The sequence below is a fragment of the Anticarsia gemmatalis genome, chromosome 16 (genome assembly GCF_050436995.1).
Source record: "Anticarsia gemmatalis isolate Benzon Research Colony breed Stoneville strain chromosome 16, ilAntGemm2 primary, whole genome shotgun sequence".
Classification (NCBI taxonomy): domain Eukaryota; kingdom Metazoa; phylum Arthropoda; class Insecta; order Lepidoptera; family Erebidae; genus Anticarsia; species Anticarsia gemmatalis.
Window position 1 is genome coordinate 10093992 of NC_134760.1, and position 26995 is coordinate 10120986.

The window sequence follows — 26995 nt, forward strand, 5'->3', positions numbered from 1 at the left end:
ATCACGCAAACCTGATGTACTAAACAAATAAAATAATAAACTTGTTTAAATTTTTTAAGCTTACGTGGATCAATTGATCAGATTATTGCATACTTTGCGGATCACGATCCTCGTTAACTACAAAATAACGATACGGTAACTCAGAAGTTTTGCTGTACGCATCGAATCTTTTTAAATAGCTGATATTTTTTTCAGATCTTTAAGGATAAAGTCGTTATGATTTTCGTAGCTATAATATTATACTTGATTAGTCAGGCTTCGTATCTCTGGGACACCTGCGCTGCGGTTTACATCAACACCACCGCCGAGTTCACTAATTCCATCTTACGACTTGCAAGAGCAGATTTAGAATTATTTTTAGGGTTGATAGGAATTTCAGAAAAACAAACAAATTTTGCAGATAAATATATATTTAGAGAGGCCAATTAAAATCTATTGTTGTTAAATGAAATAAAATGCAACATTAAAATTGGCTTGTTGCTGTAAACACTAAACATTATAATAATAATGTATACTGTATCTCTTATTATTAATATAGAACCTTAAGTTAAAAATACAATTTTTATAAACTACGAACAAAGAAAATACTAAGCAATAAAATGCTACTGTAATTGAGATGGATGATAATAGGGCGAATTTAATTCTGAACATTATATGAGACGCTTTATACATTTGTGTAACATTGCTAATAATTTCCAATTATATCTATGAAGACACAAAATATATAAATATAGGGACTATTTTGTTCAAAGCACCATAGTGGCCGCGTTGATTTATTACTAAATTCAATACACTATTTTAATAATTAGATGAGAAATATACTTTTTTTATATTTAAATTATCCTTCATAAGTTTCCACAATTTCGTAACGTTCAAAGTTCTCTTCCTGACCGATCCTTAATTAACACGATTTTTACCCAATATCTCCACCTCATCTGTAAAAATAAAATAGTATTAGATACACAATAAATTCTTAAAGTTTTCAATAGTACAACATAAGTTGAAACAAAGCTGCTTTCTGTCTGTCACTATGTATGCTTAAATCTTAAAAACTACGCAACGGATTTGATGCAGTTATTTTGATAGCCAGAGTGATTCAAGGGGAAGGTTTATAAGATGTAAAAATTGTAAATAATTAAATGATTTCTATATGCAGGGCGGGATGCTAGCGTAATATAAAGTGTGTACCTGTGTCGCGTGTCTCACTCGTGGTGCGCCACGTGACGACGCTTGAGCGCGTCGGCGAGGTCGTGCTGCAGCGCCGCCGTGCGCCGCGCCACCTCGGCCGGCACCACCGAGCGGAGACCGTTCACTATGTCTTTTGTTTTACCTGACAATACACACAACAATTGAACAACCTTTCAATAAATATAGTATTTATAATATAAATTTGAAAAGTCTAAAAGTAATTTGTCAGAGTTACGAATCGTACCTCGTAATCACCAGCCATAAACGGGTTAACAACGTAAAGATATACATAATATTTTCCTAGCTATGAAGGCTATAATTTTATGTGTATTAATTTATTTGTATGTATCTTAGTGTGGACACAATACACACTTCTATTCCATCACTCTATACTCTCTACATACTCTACATAGCCAAGTAGGATGGATAACTGACACGACCTATGAGAAGTCAACAGTAGGACTGAAGGATTTACATGCTTTCCGAGGCATATAGTACATATTAAAATAATGAAAAACGTTACCAAAATAGATATCATTGAGCGTATTCCTGATCTTATTCTCCATGTCTTCAACCATGCGACCGATGTTCACGATATGAGGTGTCACGTCGCTTACTGCTGAATCCTGTTCTGCCTGCAATAGCAAATATTATGTATAAGTCTCATATACCACAGATTATAAGATCTCTCTGTTTATTGTGACTTTAAAGCTTTTGCGTCAGTATTGCGAATGCTGATCTTGTACAGCTTGAAATAGTAGGTTATTTCGTAACCTATGGCATCCTGTCTCATTTACTGGTTCAGCCATTTAAAAGAGTTGTCAGAGGAAATTAACATATTATATAGAGTTTATCATGACTATAAAATTTTACAATTTTTTTCTTTTATTTTGATACAGCTGAAACTGGCTGTTGTGTTAATCTGACTACTTATGTGTAAGTGTAAAAGTAGTTAATTAATTACCTGTCTAGTCAAACTGCCTCCAAGGTTCATAGTCCCACTGCTTTCTTTATTAGTTTGCAGCCACAGCATGGCTGTTGACGTCAGCTTGTAATGTGCATTACGACCAGAGCTCTTCTCTATAACCTCTACCACATGGATTGAGTCCCAGCATCCCTTGATCTTTTGAGAGCCATCACCTGCTTTCTTTATCAAGATAACACCTGGAAGTTAAAATATTGCTGATCAGGATAGGCTGAGAAGAAATTTATAATAGTTGCTGTTATATGGTTATACAAATATGGACACCAGAATCCATCTAGCCTCTTTCCATAAAGCATAATGGAAGAAAAAAATCCTCATTGGTGGGACTCCCTAGAAAACAAACAAAAAAGTAGTTTATGCATTGAAATGTGTTATTAAGATGCATTCAATCTTGTTAACAGGATTAAATCTATTTAATTATTCAGATTTCCAGATTATGACATGAAAAAAGAAATAGAAAAGCTTTGGGTAATATATGAGTAACAATAATATTGAGCAATTCCACATAGGACTTAAAAACTATGTTCATGTAATGCTTTATACTACTTGGCAAAGGTAGCCAACGGAAAATGGGGCACCATTTCTTAAAGTGGGATGGCTAAATAACACTTTTATTTAACTTAACTCAAGATGGATTACATAAACTAAAATAACATTTAAAATTATGTATAGCAGCATAATAATATGTATATATTAAAATGTTGAACATTTGCAATAACTTTCTAGATGCTCTACATGTGCAGTGAATTAATTTAATGTCTAGCTTATTCTTGTGCTACTTTCAACACTGTTATGATAATATTTGAAGCTAAGATCTAAATTCTATTGCTTAGAAATTTGTTTTTATGCATTTTATAGTGCAGAAAATAATTTGAAAGCATTTTTTTTCATTATTGCAATTAAGATAATCTTGGATGATGTTTGTTCTTCTTCATCAATCAAACAACATAACAGGTTTTGATGAAATTTGACACATGTTGTAAGTACCATAAACTACCTCAGGATACTTTTTTCCCACAGGAAATCTTTACAGGCAAATGTTGCAGGCAGTAGGCTAGTATATTATGAATGCAAAAGTTTAGACTTTTGGATAGATGTTTGTTCACTCTTTCACAAACAAAAATCTACTGAATAGATTCTGATTTAATTTGGTACACATATAGTTGGTAGCCTGGAGTAACATACAGGCTACTTTTTACTCAATAAAAGTATTCCACATGGACAAAGATACAAGCAGGAGCTAGCATAGCAGTTTGGACACTTTTTACCCTAATTAAGTCTTTTTACATGGACAAAGTCACTGGTAGAAGCTAGTATTCTATAAAAATAGCATCCATACATACATATAATTGTACACTGAACAAAACAATATGATACACCAGTGATTAAATATGTTTCCTGTTTCATACAATAAGGTTATGTACAGGAAAGAGTGATATAAATCTGACAATTGATGTTGTGTGTCACAGCTTTATTTTATAGGTTTAATTGCTTTATGTTGTTTTGTTTTTTACTAATAGAGTGGACTATGTAATACTGGAAATTAAATTCTCCAGCTAAGATTGTAAAATTGTGTGGGGTCAGCTTGATTCTTAGGTGTTTATAATATTTTAGTTTAGACAGGTAGTAGAGAAGCTATGTGTTCATACTTTTATATTTCATAGTTTATGAAGATAGCTGTAATTGTGTAGATTTTCTTTTGTTTTTATGCGGCTGACTAAACCTCATACAACTAAAAGCTCTTATTTACTAAAGATTTTAATAAAATCATAGTGATGAGAGTGGGTGGGATATATATTATTTAAGAGTAATTGTCATAAATACAGATGAGTATCATACTGACCAGCAAATCCATGGTCCATATCCCACAGATACACAGAGCTAACACCACCCTCAAAATACATTTCTCTGTACTGATCGAATGCATGATTCGCGTCGATTTCTAGTTTCCTCAACCTCTCAGAAGGCATAGAACCATCTTCTAGTGGAGGGTCGTATGTGTTTGACCACGGTGACCTGTACGAGTCGCCGTCACGGTTGTAATCACACAGAAGGTAATCTTTCCCGGTGCTACGGTCCTGAGCTATCTTTAACGGTTGATCCACAGACGACAGTAGGTCATCGCACATACTAGGCACCAAGTCTATCAAATCTGTCAAATTCTTCTCAATCTGCTGCGGAGGCAACCTCCGCATAAGGTCCAACGCGCAATCCATTTGTTGGTCAGTCTGTAATCAAGATAAAACACAACATATACTTAGCGTATTCCGTTAATTTTGGAGTATTAGTCATCATAACAAATAATGTTAGACAAAAATATGTCAATACCTGCCTCATTAAGAGGCCACTTACCATGGTGAGAAAACAGTTAAGAAAACACAAATTAGTACAGGATATTATTTAAATCTACGTTTTTATTCCTAAGATTGTAGTGCAACAAATTTTAAGAAATCCCAGCCCGAATTGATAACTTGACGTAATTTGACAACGCAATAAACGTTTAGAAATGGGTGTTTGGGAAAAATGTGTTGACACTCGTTTGTTTCAGAACGTACCACTGACATTCTCGATCATCATAATAACATCTTACTTTAAATTTCCATTTGTTTTTCGCCATTGAACGGTGTTATTTCAACAACAAATATTAGTTTAGGGACAAAACTCAATTGAACATGTATTTTCCCTCTTTTTTATTTTATTTAATCAGTCAAAGTAATTTAAAATGAAAGTAAAATATTTTAAAATAATTTTGGAGTATGTTTTTTACCGGAAACAGCTGGCACGTCACTAAAACAATCTGCAAAAGTTGTTAGAAGCTCGAGAGACGCCGGTATGGTTGTCTCTTTTACTCCTGACGTTATAGCTGTAACAAAAAAAGGAACGGTGACTCCCATGAAAATATGTAACTGTTTCCTCATTTCCTGTTAAATGTCAGTTTGTGAATAATGTTGTGTGTGTCAAAGTTTTGTTGTTATTACTTTTAGTCCTGATAATTACTGTGTGTTACATAAATTAAAACTTTTATCAATGGGATTGTGATCCCATTAGTAGCAGTACTGAAGTGAAAGATTTCCGTGGAGCTTACATACTCTCAAAGGTGGGCATTGTGTACATAATTATACTTATTCAAATGATTCATGTTATGGGAATGTTATCACAGTTATTATAATAAAGGGCCTAATATAGCGATCTGAGCGGGAAGCAAGTTGAATGAGGCCGCATCTAGTCTTTGTTGGATACGTATATATCTCAATGGAGATTACGTTTATGGTAATCCTATTTGCACTAGGTTATGAGCAAGTAGTGGCCTACAGAAACCCTATAGTAGCTGTTGGTGCACTTCTGTTGCATGTGGAGGCTGTCCCGTGATATTTTTGTGTAGAGCGTCACGATAAACTCGTTATAAAATTATGCAGGATGTTTTAATATTCTGACAGTTAAGAAAACAATGGATTGTGTGAAGTAATACTGCATTGTATTCAAATATGTAATAACACTGACAATGTAACTCATCTAGTGGTTGTATGGGTGGGTAATAATCGATTAAAAAGCATATATTGTTGCTGTATGTTGTTTTATCAGTGTTTAGTATGTTATCTTGATACCAATTGATTTTGTTTATTGATAGCCAGTACTTAAACAATAATAAAAATATATGTTATCAAACCAATATGTGATACTGTCTAATCACAATTAAAAGGTACTTCATAGCCAATAATAATGCATATATTTTTAAACTTGTTTACATTGCTTGCGGCACTCTACAAACATCCTTATTTATTTATTCTCTTTGATGAATTGGTAGTAAATAATTTATTGATCTGATTAAAGTCCAAACATGACATTAGGACAGGGTCTTCAAAACTTTTGAACTTGGTTAGAACTTAATTGTAAACTTATAGTACAGTTTTATCCAGACTGTTCCCGGGGCAATTTTGATCTCATCAATGCTATACAAAACTTGTCTACAAAGTTACAAACACATTATAAAAACGATTATCCAATTCAGTTAAGGGTCGGCACAAACGGGTCACCGACCACAGCCACGGGTGGCCAGCGACCCCACTTAACACGTTTTTCCATAGGTATATTTTGTATAGACACACCGCACACGTGTAGCCGGTGGCGGCCACTCGCTACAGGATACAAAATATATGGAAAAACGTGTTAAGTGGGTGTCGTTAGCCACCAGTGGCTGTGGTCGGTGACCTGTTTGTGCCGACCCTAAGTTTATGAGAGTACATACAATTTGGTGATTCATTTTTATTACATTGTAATTTAAACAGCAAATTTTAGCAACATATATAGGTACTAAAATATTGCCATTTTGCCCTGAGAACCAGATTATAATTACAAGGTCTGATTGTATGCATTTAAACATGTAAATTTTATAACAGTTTAAACATATTTCCATTTCTCATTTTTCAGATTTCTACTACATCGGTTGACACAATCCTGTCATGATGCCAACCCAATTGATGAACCAGGACAACCATTCAAACGACATACGCGTGAAGACGGTCTACAATGGAGACGTCATGATTACGTACATCAACAATAATATAAACTTTGAAGAGTTCACGCATGAAATGGTGGCTATTTGCCGATTTATGCCTGATCAGGTTTGTTTATAAATATACCTATTCACAATTAATTAGACTGAATGTAATAATAACTTACTTGGATGAACTGCATGGTATAGAGTAGTTTCCAAAAGTGGGCGAGACTGGTGGGTGCTAAGAGCATTTCGTGAGGGTGGTAATAGGTCCAAAGACATAATAAATTGAGGCGCCCATAGCCAGTTGCGCTCACTGGTCGGTTAACGATCTGTGGGTTAAGCAATCCTTGACGCGATCATTCCATAGATGGGTGACCGCATGGGCGTCTCCGTGCTTCGTAAAAGGTCGAGGGCACGTAAAAAGTCGGGCCCGGCTGTTGTTTACTAAGATAACAGTCGTTAATACATGTCAAAGGCCTCTCAGGGGGCTTGAACAACTTTGACACTAGGTTGACCACTAACCATACGACAAACAAACAGACATAAATAACAAAAACACATTTCAATTAATGCTTGAGGCGTGTCCTGAGTGTGTTTGTCTAACGTTATGTGAGATTTTTCAAACACCCTATCTCCACTGGTTCTGCTAGGGTTAGCTTTGGCTGTCTTAAAGTAAGATCTAGGTTCAATTCTTGGTAAAATGAAGCGACATATGCTTCCACTTCCGCATTATGTGGTAATTATGCAAGCTAAAATACTGAAATGTAACATTTCAATTATCACAGTGTTGTCAGCCACAAACATTAACACTTGAGTGTCAATGAGCATTATTTATCAAATGCATATGAAACACTACAAATGCTTGCCTTCAATGTTTGTTTCCCCTTCCTATTAAAACCAAACAATACTCAAGTTAACCTTAAGCACTTAACTCTTTAAGATATTTTGATTGAAATCGAAAATTTATTTGTATTGTTCTAAAGAAGTTATAGGTAATAGGCCTCAACCTATTATAAACAAACACCCCCACTGGGAACCTTAAAAAGGTATTTAACTCTTTGTAACAATTTCTGAATTCTAAATATTATGGATAAAGTATTTACTTAGCTAGAGAACCTGAAACCTTTTATAACCTGATAAAGGGTAAGATAATATATTCTCAAGGGGAGACTTAAGGACTCAAGGCCTAACCCATCCCTCATTACGGGAGGAGACCCTTGCCCAGCAGTGGGACAGTAAATTTATTTATTATTTATATAATATAATAAACTGATGTGTATTTGTTATGTTCTAGGTGTTTACAATGAAATGGGTGGACGAGGAAGGCGATCCGTGTACGATATCCACGCAACTGGAGCTCGATGAGGCGCTGAGACTGTATGAGCTGAACAGGGACTCGGAACTCACTGTGCATGGTAAGTCTTTAGTTCACTTAGTACTTATAACAGTGGCCACCCAGAGACTTATGCAGCTGATTGTGGCTGGTTTCTTTTTAAATACAACTCCCGCATTAAGAATTGCTCTTGTGTCGCGGAGACTTTTACAAACATATAAACAGCGATAACTTTTAAACTCTCGCGTTGCATGTTTTATGAATAATAGAATACGGGATGTACGCGAACACGCATTTTCCGTATTCTATTATTCATTATACAAACAACGGACACAAAGTGCAACTAGACCCGATGACATATTTGTTCGATCCACAAATAATTGTTCCGTGTGAGAATCGAACTCACGACCTCCCGACGCAGTAAGCTGCTAAGCCACTGCGCCATGTAGGTAGTATAGTAATTAAGTTAGATCCAGCTACTTTATTTTGGAAATACACGGAATTATTTGAGGCATAATCAATGTCAAAATAAGGCATATATTTCTCTTTCACACGTACTCAAAACGATAAAGACGGCCAATATGTTACCTACATTTTATATACTACGCAATGTTTCTGTGAATATTATAGTTTCATATTAGTACATACGTTATCTCTGCATACCGGTGGTACAGATAGCTGCCTATCTATTTTATTACTACATACAAAAAGATGTGAATAGGCCTAGAGTATTTATTTAGTGACTAAGCATTGGGCCGTGAATGGCTATTGTGAAGAATATACCTACTTTTGTTTGTCAAAGTACTGTTCTAAAGTGTAGCTACTATTTGGGATGATGTCAAAGAGAAGATACAGTACACATACTAAGTAGTACACATAGGTATATAATTAACTTTTTAAGAATTGGCATCAGTGAGTTTGTGTCAATACATTCGTATTTCGTATGTCATATAATTTCGTTCTACACAAGTTTCTAATAGGGGGCGTAAACGTATCAAACGATCTATTCATTTAAGTCGTATGTTGGCACTTATATTTGTAAGATATTTTTTAAATCACGCCGAAGTGTATAATTGTACACATGTAATTGCTTATTGCTATATCAACACTGGTCACCAAACTTCGGGCTTAGAAGACTATTTTTATAGAAATAAGAAAAGTGCTTGAATTGATCTACTGTTAAAATGTTGCTGGATTTCACTGTTTGTTGACAATACATATGACCTTATGGAGTTGGGAGAGGTCTATACTATCCAAGTAGTTCAAGGCTTGTCGTAACCATCGTGTTATACGGTTAAAATTACAGAGCAGAGTACACTTAGATTACTGTTCCGTACTTGTGTGAGAATAACCTTCTATATTGTTATAGATAATACTGTTAACAGTTTCATATTAGGTAGAAACTAAAAAAGGCTAAAGGCTTTTTGCTATTATGACGGTTTTTATCTTTACATATGGACGTTCCACCCCTTATTTTAAAATGTATTGCTCGTGTTAGGTTCAAGAACACGTATGGGTGATTTAAAATTGATATATGTAACGTTAATGTTAAATCACATCACAGATGTTTTGAAAAAAGGTCAGATGCAGTAGGTACTACTACTTGTAAACGGCGGTCCTGTATGACAAGATGTATGGATGTGAATGAGGCAAGGTTTGTAAGGATCGTACTTATTGGCTTTCTTTGGTATCTGCCTACCTATATAGGGTAAAGGCGTGATATTATATATGTATGAATGTAACGTTGTATGGGGTCCCAAAATAAAAATAAAAGTAATAAGAAATTTGACAAGACTCCTAAGTTATTAATTCGCTTAAATAAATTACATTTAACGAAGTCTAGAAAACTACGTATTTTATAAACAGTTCTTTGAACTTCATGAAGAAAAACTTGAACCATTGTTAAGTTTTAATAAAAACGCATTAAATTTTAAAGTGCTCATTATTCTTGTAGTTCAGTCGTAAACATAAATAAGTTTTTTATGAACAGATAATAAAGTGTCTAATGTTATTGTTCTGTGATGCCATCCTACTAAAGTGCTTTATAAATCATGTACCATAGACAATGGTACATGTGGTTCTAAAACAAAAAGGTTTCGCAAAGAAACACTCTGAAAAAGTTACGTTTTATTTATTATATGTAAATTTATGGCAGGTTTCTCCACTACTAAATAAGTATCGGTTAGTTGGTTAACCAAGTGGAATATTAACAGATTTCTTTATACATTGTCACTTTATCTGTCGGTTAGGTTAGGTTATCCATAAGTCGTGAATCCAGCTTCTAGTCTAACTTAACAAGTTTCGTCAAACTATAAATTGAAGTGAAAATTTCAAAGTTTCCAAAACAAAACCTTCGTTCTGTTCATTGTGAATTTTCTCATTTTTGTTGAAGGCAGGTAATTTACAACCGAGGGACGCGGAGTATCCGAATGGAGGTACCGCGTCCTGGCCACGTTATGGTGACTGTAGAAGGAACACCGTCAGGTTTTTAGTCGGTATGCCCAAGTTAGCCGGAACGCCTTGCCGGCGGGAGAGCCCGACAGACCCCCGCTTTCCTCCCTGGGGCGGGACATGCAGTAATGCATTTTCCTGACGCAAAAAAAAAAAAAAAAAAAAAGGTAATTTACAACCGTGTCCGCGGAAAAGTGTTCACGTTTGTCGAATGTAAAATGTTGTGTTCGTCGGTCATGCCTGATAATATAACCGATGAGGATTCAGTGCTGTGTTCACTTATCGCGCACATTCCCTACAATGTTTACCCGGCCGGGTGTACTTTCGCTATAAAATCCTTATCTGCCCGCATTGCGAATCCGGGCGGTGGCCATTTCCATATTCAGATTGGCGTTTCGTCGGCAATGTTTCTCATTTTTTTGCCGTCCACCGTTCATATCAGACGTAGTCACGTTCTGTATTCCGATATGTGATAGCTTTGTCTGTTTCCTTTATTGTTTTCTATATCTTTGAAGCCTTTTCTGACAGTTGAGAGAATGCCAACATCTATTCTGATGATGTCCGGTATCAATTGGTAGCATTGAGCTAGTTGGATACAAATTCGACCAATGGGTCTACTAAACTTTGGTACATGCTTTTACTCAAATAGTCCTAAAACGTTCTCCGTTTTGGCTACCTTTTCTGAACTTCATCTCAAACAGAATTATTCAAGATAAATATAACATTAGTTGCTGAAATTCTAAACAGCTAATACAGTATTATTCAGCGGCAACTAGTCCACACACTGGCAGACAGTACGAACAAGTTGTTCTATTCATCAGGCACACGGCACACCTGTTCGATTAACACGTTTACTTTGGCCACAAACTTAGTCCATATAATTGCGAGCAACGCTCCGTACATTTGGACATACCCCGCAGGAGTACGACTGCCCACGTCCCGTGAGGATTTACCGAGGCGTCCGTGTAACTTGGCGCGCTCCAAACCGTGTGCAAATAAAAGCCCAAACTTGTATGCAAACAGGGGGAAACTTGCTCTAATAAAGTACAAACATTGCGGCCAATGTTGGCGCCCAACATCGCCGCCGTTTGTTGTATGTCGCTGCGCAATTAGGGGATATTTTAATTAACTTTGTGAGCGTTATGAACGACGATTCTGTATGGTATTCTGTTAATTGAATACGTGGTTGGACCGATCGTCGGCCGGGTCTAACGGTTATTCGTTGGTCGCGGTAATTGATATTTCTGAGTTAGATGCCTGTTTTCAGCTTTCAGGTGCGCTTGTTTACTACTAGTATCTGTAACATGTCACATGTCAAGTGAACTAATTATCATTGAATGCTCAAATTGCTGCTCGTTAGATTCTACCCAATTATACTGAGATCGTTTGAAAAGAACCCTTTTCGAAAGACATACAAAATTCCTAAACATGTATAAAATTTGAAATAATCTGATTATTTTCTAATCGTCAATACGATCACAAGTAATATACGTGGTAAACGAAGCCGCAAGCAAGACCTAGTACGAGATAATTATTGAAGGCACTCGCAGATTTCGTGCGGTGTCTTTATTAGTTATTTTCGTGTCTCTGTTGAGGGTATGTAAGATAACAAAATGGGCTTTCTACAGAAACAGGTGAGGCAAACCGCAGGGTCGCGGCAAGATGGCGGCCCTACTTCCACCCTAATTAATGTATCCCCGTGTAATTTGGCGCCAACCAACTTTCCTCTGCCATCTATATTAAATTCATAGTTACATTGTCTCATAGTGGAAATTTCACGAAGTTTACATGAAGTTGCTGATGTGTCTTATTATTTATGGAATATTCGTGTGTGTCTAAGTTTTAAGATGTCAGAGGTTCACGGGTGGATGGAAGAGTCCTATCCGACGCCTTTGATAAAAAGGGCTTGATGTATTTCTTCTTCATATCTTGAGTATTCTATCAGTTTCAGTTGTTCTATGTTCGTAGAAACAGCTGCCCATCTTTCGTTCTTAATTGGTCCTCATTTTAAGTCACTTAGGAAATAAAGCAATCGATGTATTGTATTCACTTGTTTTACGTTTTATCGGGTTGCACTTTCTGATCCATGGTGGCCAGTCTTATGTGTCTATGTTACTGTCTATTCACCATAAGCCTAAGTATTTTTTACAGTAAGTGGAATATCTAAGCTTCGAGTATCGTGAATACGCACATTTATCTTTAAAATTGCAAAAGTAATGACCAAACAACTTCACCACTTTTGAAAACCAGCATTTTGCAGTAAAAAGTAAGTAGGCAGTTATTAAGGTTAACATTCATGATAATATAAAATCGTCTACATAGAATCTAGAACATCCACAAAATGTCCTCAATTCCTTTTATATTGAGTCTACAATAAAAATGTTTATAGCTGGGATACATTTATGTTCAATGTGTACAGAACAGATCGCGGAAGCGGTGGGTGTAATTGACACGATCGTAGCCTGCGTCTGTTCCACGCACTTGATTCTTATACCGTCCCCATCTAGTTTAGAAAGCACATGTTACTGTCTCACTGATTCAATTGGACTGTGGGACGCTTCGGCAGGGGTAAAAACACAGCTTAATTGGCTAAACGGCCACTGTTCCATTTAGCTTAATAACACTTAATATAATCCATCTCGAAAGATAGAGATGTTCGTTTGTCCGAACAGGAATGGGCGTTCGAGCTCGACCTACATATTTACGTCGATTGTTGTGTTCCTAATTATTTTATACCTAGAAAAAAGTCAAACCCATAAACATGTCAAGTTATTGAAGCCGGGCAATGTCCCCGAGTGCGCGGGCGCACAGCTCCTGTGACGTCACGCCTCCGCCCGCGCCAATTTGTACTCATCATAAAAATTATGATCCGGTCTATACTCGATATAATACCGGATCGCGTCCGATCGCATTCACAATAATAGCGGCAAAACTTAAACATTGCATAACATGTTATGAGGAGAGTGCTAAATTATGTAAATGTTGTATCGGTTGATCTGATTGTGGTCGATTGTTCGCGGCGGGTGTCCGGCAGCGGCGGGCGCGGGCGGCGACGTCGTCGTCGTCTCGGCGAGTGGTGCGGAGGTCGCGCCGGCTAATTGACTCCGCCGAGCGGCGGCCGCTCGCGGGAAACAGTGGCATTGTGAAAACCGGCGCGCGTACGCGTGTTTTTCGCGCGACGCAACGCGCCATCTGTGCGCGATCTCCGAGACGGATCATATCGCATGCGCGCGCGCCGCACCGGTGACAATTTCGCATTTCGAAATCTCCGCGCCATTGCAGCGAACGTTGTTCCGTTGCGCCGCTGCCGGCTTAGTATTTACGCGATTTAGTGGTAGTGGTTACGTGAAACTTGCGGCTAGAATGGAAGCGATGACCTCGCCGCCGATGCCATCGACCGGCTTTAACGTTGACAGTTCCCCTGATGAGGTGGTTTTGTGTTTGTTTTTGATTCGCTTACGGTTCGATGCAATTTTGTTGTGTTGTGTTCTGTGGGGCATTCGCCTTGGTTTTTCCACGAGGCACCTCGTTCTTTGTTTATCCGTCTGTGGCAGCCGGCGCGGGAGATAACGTCGCGTGCGGCTGACCCACATCAGGCCCGGGTTTGCACAAGGTGTGTGCGGATATTTCGAAATTTCACCCGTGGATGTAGTACCGGCGGGGTGTCGTTAAACACGCACCGATAACACTATTGTGCACGTGTTTGTTTTGTGCCAGTGAAGTTTGCGATATGTTTCCGATTACAATCGTCCGTTTGCAAATTGAATCGATATCGAATTCCTCGGTGATGGGCTGTCTCGGTGCGTGTTATTGTATTACCTCGGTTACGGCGGGAGACAAACAAAGGATTTCTCTGTTATGTTATCTGGCTTACCGCTGCGGAGAAAACAGATAGGACAGTGTACGCGACGTGAATAAGCTAGATTCTTTGTCCGAGCCACAACACCGAGAGCAATATAAGTTGACCTTCTGCGAGTGCGCTAAAAGCACAAAAAAATGTGACGACACGCTGAGACTGCGGAGTTTGGATTAAATAAAACATGTCTGCGGTGTTCGCATTAGCGGCCAACTGGACACAAAGGATTGTACAACACTTGAATGTCAGCTCAAAAACTCTCCACACTACGTGAGAGCTTTTGGACATTAAACAGTCCAAACTATCATAGTCGTCATTTATAAGTAATGCGATACATGCAGGATAAAACCAAAACAAACAAATGTAGCGGTGATTTCATTGGACCGAGTCGTCGTAAGTATTGATTCAAGTGTCAGCAAAAAATCTCGAAGTCCCATGTCCGTATTGGTAGCTTATTGGAATTGATTTACTTAAAGTATACTGTACATAATACGATAGATATCATATCAGTGTCGGGTGTTAGTATAAGAGCTTTCTGACATAAAAACCCATGCAGACTGCCCACAAAGGATGCGTTACAGTAATCGATTTACGACTTTATCTTCCAAGTATTAGGGCTTATAATGTACTGAGTGAACTGTGATTTAACATATTGATAGGCCAATAGCCTCCCTTCTGAAACCTTGATCTCGCTACTCGGAATATTTCGGTATGACTCACAAACTATGTATTTACATACGTATGATACAAATACAATCAGTTGTATGCATTGTTTGGGGGACAATGAATGCTATATGTATTGTTATAAAGGTGATAATCCTGTGTTGAATAGGGTTTAGTTAAATAGTTGCTTAACAAGCCCATGTAATAGCGAAATTGTAATGTTATTATGAGAATTTATTTGTATAACAGCACTTGTTTTGAGATAAGGATTAGTTTTCCTTTACACAGTAGGTAGTTTGTAACTTGGCTACAGCTTTGCGGTACGTTGGCAAAAAACGACCTCGTTTACCTTATGGAGTTGACCATAATATGTTAACGCAACTGTCTACTGTCTTCATTATAATAAACTAAATATATGGGCCCTAAATATGGATTTGTCGACTCCTTTTTAGTGTAGACCGAATTTGACTAAACTTGTGGGAAAAAATAGAGTAAAGACTTTAGTAAATGGTATTACACGTTATGCCTACCCCCATGGGAACAAAATTATGTTTTGGCACAAATCTGCACTTTTTTTATAACCCCTAAATTGCGTGTAAAGCTTTAATTAAGTACGATAGAGTGGTGATGTATCAATAATATCTATGAAATGTTATTGCCAATATATTAGCATAGTCAAATAAAAAATGCTAAGTTTAGTTCTGTTAATAACTATGAATTAAACCGGTTTAACAACTTAGTCCATATGTTTAAAAGATTTGTCTGTGTTACATACATATTAGATATACATAGTAACGAGTTCACTTATTTATTTATTGATGACTAGTTCTTTACTCTTTTGGTAAGACCCTTATTAGTTTAGATGTAGATGCTGTTGATAGTGTCTTACTAAGAAATGATTTAAAGCGTAAGCAAAAGAAACCTAGTTTACTAGGTTTCTTTTTACGGCATAATAATGCCTATTTTCATTGAAAAAGAACAAAAATATTAATAGTGAATCAATTTCATAACAGTTATCTCAATCATTTATTCCAAGAAATTGTCCGAAAATCGTTAAAAATATTAGGTATCTTTGCAGAATTTCTATTGATGATAGAGTATAGAAATTCTGAATGAAAGAGTGTTTAGACTTCGAGCACACCAGTCTGGCTAGAGCGGGTTATGGACTTGGCACGATTGCATCCCAAGAACTCACCTGATAAAATGTTCTTTGTTTTATGTAGAAAATAAATTACATAACTATGATACAAGTTAATGGGACATTGTAAAAAGATAAGCTCTTTAGTTACTGCAACAAACGTGTCTATTTAAAGACAATTGAACTACAAACGCAATATTTCTATGATTTTGTAAAACTATTATGTCGTATACAAAGTTACGAGTGATACCGATAACCGCTAGTACGTTGTTCGTTTCGCAACATAAACTGTGACTTTCTCCCAAGGCCGAAAATAACCAATAACGCGCCGACGCACTATGCAACCGGTTGCAGTAAAACAATGTGTAATATTGCCTTGATAGACGTATTATTTATTTTAGTGAAGTTGATAGTGTTTTGTATGTCTTTATGAGTTAAATGTAAAACACTGATATCCAGCTGCATCCGGTGATACTCGAACATGGTTGGAAGATATGCTAGGCTCATGATATGAGTTTCTTTCCATAGAAATCTCTTGTTTTTTGTGTGACGATGGGCTCGCAATTGTCGCTATTTTACTTTTGATATAGTTAAATAACCTATACAGAAAATGTGACTCATAAGGATAACTACAGTTTTTGACAAAAAGAAAAGAGGCATTTCAAGAAAATAAGCATTTCCATTTTATCAAATTATGTTGTGTGATTGTGCATTACAAATTGTGGTTTAATACGAACACTTTTCCGTAGTTTTATGGGATTCTAAAGGGTAAAATTAACTTACAATATACATTTTAACCGACATCTGTTTTTCGTTATTAATTAAATTAATGTCTCAAGTATTCAAATCGGCAAAATGCCTCTATTCAAATGATTTAATATTATATTATGTATATATTAGCTTATCAAATATGAACGACAAACTACGTATGTTATCTGATACCATGTAAAGTAGGCTAAGACAATAACATTTGATCTGAATGCAGTATTGCAGCAACTATGACAGGCATGAAATCCTGACCCAGTTTGTTTAAGCAAGAATGACATCTTATTCCAATTTGTTTAAATTATAATTGACACATATTTGCTTGGTTAATAACTAAATATGAAATATCGTCAAATACTTTGCTTCTGTAGGTCGAAGAGTTATGTTAGATAGCCTTTCTTGTGAATGTGGATATCATAACCAAAGGGTTTCATTTAAATCCGATTGGCAGTTCACGAGATAAGTGCGTTCAAGTACACATTATTATGCTAGAGATACTTTTTATGATGCTTTGTAGTATTCTCATGTCTGTTTTTGCTTGATCTTATCCCAAGATACGTTGATTCGCCACAACATGTTTTCTTGTCTCGGATAAGAAGTAATTCCGAGATATATTTTTTCTGTAAAATAATCGGTAAGTATTCTTGTTAATTAATAGGCGACAATCTTTATAAGCCATTAAAAGCTGTTGTGATAAAATTTCAAAGAACAAAGCGCAGTTTACCTTCTGAGTGCACCACATCAGCCGCTGTTCTGGCTCACTTGCGATGCGTGCCATAATGCGTCACTTTCCCACTAATGTTAATACATCAATGTGTGAGCGAGATGTAAAATTGCCGTACCAGATTCTAGACTTGCATCTGATCGAGAGAAAGTATGTAGCATTGTGGGGTAACATGTATTTATGTAGGTGTCTCACGTTGTACCGTAACTTGGAAATTATAGGTTATGTAAAATACAATGGTTTTGATTTTGATGTTGTGGGTGTTTTGTTAATCGACGGCTTGTGGTGTAGGTTGGATGTAAAATTGAGTAATTAGGGCCAATTCTATTTATAATTGTCACTGAAAATTACGGCCTATAAGATTGATATTTCTTGCAACATTTGTCTCCCTACTTTTAAATAACTGTCAGTTAACTTAAGACGTAGAATTTTGACTGCTATTCATACATATAACGTATTATACATAAATGGTCAGTACATGGTTACATAGCCCCTTTTTAAACTGGTGCGTGATAATAGCGTTGCTAAAAGAAGGTTAATAGTTTAATAAAGTGTACATGTATTACACCATAGGCCTAAATTGATTCTGATATAATGACATGAGCACTTTCGAGATAGGAATTCTGCACGGTGAAGGCAGTGTTGTATAAAACCCTACCGTGCTTCGCCATCACCAATGTTAGTTCCAATCAGTTCCATATATTTAATTCCCATATCATTCTTCAAACATGTGGTTTCTTGATTGTTCTTAAGTTCTGTCACCATTATTGCATTTACGTTTTCTAATATTTTTTTGGCACTAATTTAGACAAAAGTACGTATTTTTATAAATAAAAACTAAATCTTGATACTTTATTCAAAAGATGAGTTACGAACGTAAAAATAACACATCAACGGAATATTTCAAAATGAAAAATAAAAGTGAACTTTTATTATGAGCACTCGTAGCTGCCAATCACGGTAATTACCAAATGGTTTAGAAGGGGCTCCATCAATGGCTTGTGGTTACCTTTCAATAGACTAGCTATTGTTCCAAGATCCGCCCGACTTAGTTACGTTATTGTTGTATTAGTTACGGCGTTATATCACCGAAGATATGCTCAATTTCTCTATTATATAAATGTACTAGCTGACCCGCGCAACTTCGTTTGCGTGTATCCCGCTACTTCGACAAATACAGTCAACGCACCAACACATATTGGATACTAATTTTCAATTCACAATAACTTCTCTTTCCCTTAACCGCGTTTAAAATATTAAAATGTTTTTTGGTTTCTGTGACTCTTTTTTGATCGCCCCCCCTATCAGTTTTTGGAAAAAATATTTAAGTAATGTACAGATTTTTTTTTTGTCTTATATGTATAGATCAAAGTCGTAGTACCTACTTTTTAATATTATTTATTTTTTATGTACCGTTTTTTTATATTTTTTGTTTTTTTTTTTATGTACTTACCTACTTTTGTTATATACATCTAACTATTATTTTCTTGTTTACTTTTTAAATTATTTACATTCTACATTTTATTACTTTTACTTATTTTTTATTTACATTTATTTTTAGAAGATTAACTTTGTCTACTTAAATTAACTTTGTCGCTGCCCCCGCCGCCGCGGCCGGCCCGTACCGTGCCGCAATACTAATATCGTGATATCTCCTAAACTATATGTCTAAATAACACACTGTAAACTGCAAAAATAATCTAAATTAAATGCTCGTGATGATGAACTTACTTATTTTGATAAGGATATATGTATTATTGGTTATATCACCAGTTAAACATCACCCAACGAATTAAATGTTTTTTTAATACAGAAAAGTAGTTTTTGTGACTTAAATAAAAAAGCTGGATATATGTCATCGCGGACTTTTTTGTAGAACTAATAAAGACCAATGTTTTTGCTATACATTGTTCTTACTTGTATCCAATGGTATAAGCGGCGCACGCACAAATGCAATCTTCAATTAGATTTTTTTTCTGACTTCTTGGACATAAATCGCTATAACTCAGCTAATATAGTTTCAATGTATTTCAATTATATATAAAAACCTGTCGGAGAAAATACTCTTTCTATTAGTGAAAACCGCATCAAAATCCGTTGCGTAGTTTTAAAGTTTTATGCATACGAAGGGACTACAGACAAAATGGGCGACTTTGTTTTATACTATGTAGTGATAACACATACCTACATATTTTTTGATGAAATATTTGATGATACGCGCTATTGTTTGAAAGGAATTTGTTAAAAATGTGAAATTCTGTTTTGTGTAGGAGGTTCTGCACATTAATTTAAGCTAAAGAAATTGCTCTGATCAGATTTTATTAAAATGTGAAGTTTTTCGAATTAAAACTTTGGCTTTGCTGGTAATATCCTGGTAAAAGGGGTGAAAAAAAGTGCAAAGAAGTTATTAATGACTTCTAGTATTTCATAAATGTAGGCACAAACGTGTTGTTTCTTGAACTCCTAATCATACTGAAAAATATAATCTTCCTTCCTTCGAAGTAGTTTTCTTCTAAATAAATCAATCTAAAATAAAATACAGAATCATAAAAATAGTAATTACAAAATATTTTAATTAATAATTACCTTGAAGTTTGAAACGGTTTTGCAAATAATCCTTGTCTAACGGTATCAAGTTTTAATTATTTCGTTTTGTACATTAGAAAATGACTGTAACAATAAAACTGTTTGATGTCACTCGTGGGAACATTCACACTGTAAGGCTTGATACACACATATTCGGGGCAGCACATTCGGTTTGGCACGTTCGGTTCGGCAGTATTTATCAAACAACATAGCGGCAATTGTTCGTCGTCGTAAACGATCTGTGGGTTGAGTAATTCGCGGTGCGGTTATTTTATAGATGGATGACCGCATACAGTATTTGAACTGAGCATATCTGTGATTTGGAGGGCACGTAAAAACCGGTCTCGGCTGTTGAATGAAGATAACAGTTGTTAAGCCATGTCAAAGGCCTTTCGGGCTTGAACAACTTTGATGCTTGGTTTACCACTAATCATAGGATAAAATAAAATTAATACAAAAAAACAAACTCGAAGCAATTACTGCACTTATTCTTCTTTTGCCGTTAAGGTAGTTCTTTCGGGTTCGATCGTCATAATTCAGTTTGAACATTCAGACGTAGCGATGTCGAGCGGCATTTTTCCCGAGCATTCGTCTACTCATATTCGGTTCTGACGCCTAGCTAGGCCGATTAATGCCGAACCTAATGTTTCTAAAATCTTTTGTTTGATGGCAGGAAGAGGTGCGTATGAGCATAGTGCGTTGACCTCTGCTGCGTCAGTATTTTGGCAGGCGTTTTATTTGTGCTATGTTATAATTAGATGTCTGATGTTTTGATGATTTATGTGAAGAATTGACGGTCTTTTTCTGAGGCAGTGAACTTGATTTTAACTTTTCTGATTGTAATAGTGTTATTATTGATAAATGCTGTTTAAAATAATTGTTTGTTTTCGCCAACGATTAAAGTTTTTCTGCGTTTTTTGATCATTTCTAGGGATATCAAATATTTAGCTTAGATCAGGAATATTTAAAAATAATGCTTATGGATCACATGCAGAGATTTTTGCAAATACTGTAAATACTACCTGACGCCACCTTAATCGTCTGTAATAGATGTATACAGCCCAATGATGATGATGATAATGAGAGTCTGTCGATTTTTGCTTGATTAAATAGACAAGAAAAATGTTGGTCCTAATATCATATCAGTACAATTAACTAGGTACCTAGTTGTTTAAATTTTGGTCAGGTCTAGTCTGACTTCTTGTTAAAGGAAAAAAAAAAATTGCGCGTGGCTACTAATTAACAAGTATGTAAAGTTGATGGCATCACAATGTACAATTCTTCAATTGTCATTATTATATTTCATTCGTATCAGCATCATCATCATTATTGGAGAGCTTTACGTACTTTGTATTTACGATTTCGATTGTCATGCTAAGGTCAATGACTTGCTTGTCACATGCTTTTTAGAGTTAAAAGACAGATTGTAATTTAAACTTAGCGAATTTAATATTACTGAAGAAATACTAAAAGCTACGGAAACTTAACTTAACTATTAGCACCCATTAGTACTTATTCTTTACGACCAACATTTTTTTTGCTATCTCCGTAATCTTCTATGAAATTTTTTTATTTAATTATGCCCAAATCTCGAAAACCATTTAAAAATAATTTCACTAATCGAAAGTGAAATTACGGTCATTTGATCTCTTTCAACATTGAAGTTTCGAAGCCATTTCATATTTCTCATTGTGCGTCGGTATTAAGGTCTCACAGTGGTCGATGACGTCATCGTTCGCCATCATAACACTTGGAGCTAATGCGATCATTTAACACGGGCGTTCGACCAGTCTTTATTAGGGCGGCGGCACACCGGGCGGTCGTGACCGCGATTCCACGGGTTCCCGTTAAATAAACGCGCAGAAAGTCTCGATCATTCTCTCCGCGGTTGCTAGGTGACGAGCGAACGTGATTTATTTGACAGATTTTTACTGTTACTGAGAACTGTAATGAGTTTTTTGGGACCGCTTTTTTCATTGATTGATTATTTTATAGATCAGTTCTAGTCTGTTACGGTATGAATAGGAATTTTGGACATCAAATGATGCAAACTGCATAAAATACTACTTGAAAAAGCACCTTGCTTTTCTAACAAGTAATTAGTACGATTTCGTATTCCGAATGGTCAGTACTATAAGAACGTTTTTAAGGTAAAAATGATCTATTGTGATTAAAGTTAAATTCAAACAGTATTGTACCAACAATTCTTAACTATAACAATGTGCTATGACTTCTTGCAAAGCTCCATTCAATCAGAACGATTACTGAGAAATCATTTGCGATTTACACAAGTAGACAGGAACAAAAGCTATTGAATGTCGTGGAGTCGTCTACTGTATGCAAGCCCTAAGCGTGCGAACATAATTGGTCACAATTGAAGGCGACCGTTGCTGATTTAGACTCAATATGGCCACTACACTTTAACTAACAATAGCTATTTTAATAAGTACCAGTATTGTGACATGAGTTTAACTTTAAGACTAGCTAATGAGATTTCTATTGATATTTATGTACGTTCAAGTTTATTATGTGTAGAGTTTGAGTGGAATTTTTGTTTAATATATTTTTTAAAGCTAAAAGAAGTCTCTTATCCGCACTTGGCCAGCGTGGTGGACTCACGGCCTAACCCTTGCTCAGAAAAGGTTTAAAAAAAGACTCTAAAGTATGTTCGGTGTGAAATTAAGTATATAATATCTTGATATGATGCCAAGTTCTGATAAATATCTTAGATTCATATCTTACAGTTTGCACTTCCGTTCAAGATTAAAAGTATAATAACTTCGAACTGTGCTTGTAGTACATTCTTGAATTTTAATTAATGCATGGTCAGAAAAAAAAATGTTTTTATCTTTATCTTTATATTATAAATCAAATGTTAAGTAATTACATAAGTATCGCAAAAGCGAGAAGAAAACATAAACAATCTTAAACAATTGTAAAATCTCTGTATCATTCAAATTTTGAGTAATATCTAAGCCCATGATCAATCCGACTACCTATCGACTGTACAAACCAATAACACCGTCCATTCAATCGTGAGCGTTCGAATCAAATCTGTCGGAAGTGCAAACCGAGAACAATTGTGTACAAAATCGTACGTTTCCTTCAATGTTACGTAAGCAACTAATTGCGAAACGTGAACTTGTAATTAACGCAATTACTGTTGGTTCACCGACACTTCTTATTTAATATTCCCGAGGCTCCCTGTGCTCTCTGCTTGCAATTGTTTAGGTTAACAGCTTACTGCCAGATGAATATTTTCGGCGGTGTCTTTTCCGTGTTATTTAACGTGTTTAAATCGTGTTTTGCTAAATTAAGGAAAATGCTAAGCTTATTTGTTTGTGGTATAGATTTTGGCAGAATACTAAGTTTTTTTTTGCTTTAATATTATGATTTAGTCTTGTGGGAAATACAGTGTTATCTAATTTAAATATTGTATTTGTGAATCATAAAAATATTTGCGAAACAAAGTCATGTATCCACTGGCAGATATAGATGCCTGTTTATACAATAGTAACTGATTGTAGAACACAATAAAGTAGTTCGTTAACTTTACCCAAAGCAGCACTATCTTTAGCCTATAAAACACAATTAGCGCGGCAACCAAACCGTGAAGTTGTATTCAATATAAGTAGGAACACAGACACAATGCAACAGCCCATATCCTCGAAAAATCGAGATCAAAGCGCTGTTTACGATCGCAAGGATCGAGCAAATAACGCGTCGATTTATGAGTGCTATTGTGCTAACGGCCCAATACGTGTCACATATGTGTATATACCTTTACTTGTGAAAAAATCTCTTTGAAATTGCGTTCGAAAGTCAATTTGACAAACCGGTAGAGTGACGTCATCGACAGACAATGTGGGAGACAAGACTTCATGTTTGATGCAATGGAAAGTGGTTTGGAACAAAGCACCGGAGTTTCTCTCCTATCGTTATGTTAATTAAGAATTTAGTATTGAAATTAAACTTAGATTATTGGACTTTCTAGGGTCTGTATATTATACTTAATTTTAAGAAGAAGATAGAAAGAAACTTCTCACAAATCAGTAGCAGTATCATATACAATCTTTATATACGAAATATTATCTCGTATGTGCCAAAGTATAGATTTGTTTATTTGACCAGTAGCTTGATTTTCTATCACTATCGACTGCCGACAGCCGGCTAGCTATCGAAAAATGTTGTATGATAATCGGTTGAGCGCCTCTAGCGGACATCCTAGATACTATTTTGGCAGTCAATTTTAAATGTCAAACGACTCGATACACGAAAGTACCGAAAGTAAACATAAATGTTCTCTCTCTCTTCCTGGCTATTCGTCCCATATGGTAGTGGGGTCAGCCTTCCTTACACTCTTCCTCCACTTCGCCCTATCCTTGACGTCGTCTTCCTCGACCTCACATGCCTTCATGTCTCGCCGCAACACTTCTGTCCACGTGGTCTTGGGTCTCCCTCTTGGTCTTTTTCCGGGGACGGACAGCTCCAGTATCTGGTTGTAAAGTAAACATAAATGCTACTTGAAATAATATTTTCTTTATAAATAACGCTAGCCCTGTATATCTAAAGATACGTGTGTTAGAACGTCCGTGATTTCATTGTTCAACACCGTGAAGGTACCGCTGAATTAGGAAGTAGTTAGTTAAGGAACATCATCATCAAGTCATTGTTACTTTTTATGATTCCTAGTAAAGAACATAGTCATATTTTTATTGCATTGATTCATTAATCAAGAATCAGGAGTTCTAGAAATTGTTTTTGTAAATTGAACTGTGTTGGTGAATATAAATGAAGTTGTTTCTTGATAAGGAAAACGCAAGCGCATTTTAAAACATGTGGATGTTTTATTAGAAATATAAAATGTTTGTTTTTGTGTTCTTGGTTTTGTTACGTTATGCAATTGAGTCAAATGGTTATTATTGGGTTTCATCGAATTCTATTGGCCTTCTTCACGTCTAGAATTCTGTAAAGATTTTCAATGTTTTTTTTTATCACAATTGGACATAAATCTTTACGACACTGTTCAATCTTTGCCTTTGCTTGTGCCTGTGCCTTTAAAACTGTTCTTTACACGATCAATAAGCTGCTATTTTGATTATAACTTAAAATACTTAAGTTTCGTATTAAGTTAGTAGGTTTTTAGAATCAATTCTATATCCCCAAAATTACATACACAGACAAAATTCGCCTCTACAATGTTACTAAGGACATACAATCCCATCCAGACGCCAAAACAGGAGCGGTAGTATAATAACCGGCTCCCCAGTCCCCTCTACTGGACAGGATAAGGAAATTGATAAACTAATGCACTACACACATACCCTACATACTGTGTATGCAGTTAGTAGTTAGAACTGTTAGTAGTAGAGAGAATTACGGTATATTTTGTTAAAAAGGGAATTTTGCTTGGAGACATAGTATAGAAGCTGTTGTGGTACAGTCGAGTTCTATAATATGTGACCGTGTTGATGAAGAAAAAAATATATAGGCAATGTTAAGTTTCATAATAATAAAAACATTACACAAAAATTAGATGAGTATCTATGGAATAACCAAGGAAAATACTGTTAATTTGGCATTTCATTACTTTTCCTTAATTCGTCTTCTTTTTAGTCCTAACATTACTTATCCTAGTAATATTATAAACGAGAAAGTTTGTGAGAATGGATGTATGTACGTATGTATGTTACTCCTTTCGCGAAAAGACTACCGGACGGATTTGGGTAAAATTATTTTATAACCTGGACTTCCACACAGAATACCTAGGAAATCTTTTAACGCAGACGAAGTGGCATTCAGATGCATATACATACATGTCTATATTACTAATTTTACACTACAAAAAGTTTTTATGTTTGTTATTCAAACATATTACGATCCTTTTCTACAAGTATTAAAGCTTTTTTTGTACATCTGACATTTAAAAATCAAGCGTGAACGAACTATAGTCGATAAATTGATCTACAAAAAAACATATGTGTACGACCTTGTGTAATAATAATTATGTGATAATACGTAATATTTTGCAAATCGTGACCGTTTAGTTTGTAGGTGTAACCACTGCCTTTTTAGATGAATAAAGACGTAAGATGAAATTGACATAAAATGACTTACGCCCTTGTTTCACTGACATGACAACGTATATTAGTGTAAGAAATGGTTCGTTTCTTAACGGAAGAAAGACATAAGTTGTAACGAAAATAAAACACTTATGCCTTTTTACCACTGAAGGTGAATGATGTAAGTTCTCGCCTTGTCCGAAACCTTGACTATTTTTTTCCGTTGATTACCCAAACGATTAGCGTTTGTATTTAGAACTGTGTGAACATGTAATTCGTGCTTATTATTGTCTGTGAGAATTTGAAAGTCAAATGTGTGTACGTCGATCCGCCATGTCTGTTTTGTACGATGACGTCATCGCGCGTCACACGAGCTTTATTGTGGCCACTAGATGTATAATAAGTTGACTTTATTCCATAAATTATGGAAATATACCTTTTCTATGTAAACACAGAAATTCTAAATAAGAGGAAAAAACTAAGTTTTTCAGTTGCGTAGATGTTTCGTATAATCAGTTCGCATCTCAAAACTTATGTGACTTTTTTCTCGGACTGTATTTAGATTTGATGCTAAATAGTAAAGATTTTCTTTTTCCTCTTTTTCTTCGGTTTTATTATATTTAATACCGATCGCAGAATTGTGGGGGTAAAATGTTGTTATAATCATATGTAAGTTTTATTATATCATGATTGTCATCGTAATAAAAAAGGAAGCACGATTTTAAACAACCATTTATGGTCGAAAA

General features: G+C 35.7%; 2 protein-coding genes across 4 annotated transcripts in view; one reads left to right on the top strand and one right to left on the bottom strand.

Annotated features, from left to right (window-relative positions):
• Nucleotides 1-796: 796 nt before the first annotated feature.
• cpb (F-actin-capping protein subunit beta) lies at nt 797-4661 on the bottom strand. The gene is made up of 6 exons (XM_076124344.1): nt 4526-4661; nt 4017-4401; nt 2153-2352; nt 1712-1823; nt 1189-1330; nt 797-935 (listed from the first exon to the last, which is right to left on the bottom strand). The coding sequence occupies exons 1-5, from the start codon at nt 4526-4528 to the stop codon at nt 1203-1205; spliced, it is 828 nt and encodes a 275-aa protein (XP_075980459.1). The 5' UTR covers nt 4529-4661; the 3' UTR covers nt 797-935; nt 1189-1202.
• Nucleotides 4662-5071: 410 nt separating this feature from the next.
• Nucleotides 5072-26995, top strand: part of aPKC (protein kinase C iota type) — a 208069-nt gene continuing 186145 nt past the window's right edge. The window contains exons 1-3 of one of the 3 annotated variants that reach the window (XM_076124402.1): nt 5072-5270; nt 6602-6795; nt 7966-8086. In XM_076124402.1, the coding sequence (XP_075980517.1) occupies nt 6634-6795; nt 7966-8086 (283 nt within the window). In that variant the 5' untranslated portion in view covers nt 5072-5270; nt 6602-6633. Of the gene's footprint in view, nt 5271-5527; nt 5702-6601; nt 6796-7965; nt 8087-13476; nt 13885-26995 lie in introns of those variants that run through there. The other 2 variants (XM_076124403.1, XM_076124399.1) reach the window with 2 other exon arrangements.

Coding starts and splice junctions, on each gene's coding strand:
- cpb (XM_076124344.1), bottom strand. Junction 2,353..4,016: donor TATGGACCATGGATTTGCTG/GTCAGTATGATA, acceptor TTTAACTTCCAG/GTGTTATCTTGATAAAGAAA. Junction 1,331..1,711: donor GCTCAATGATATCTATTTTG/GTAACGTTTTTC, acceptor GTGTATTGTCAG/GTAAAACAAAAGACATAGTG.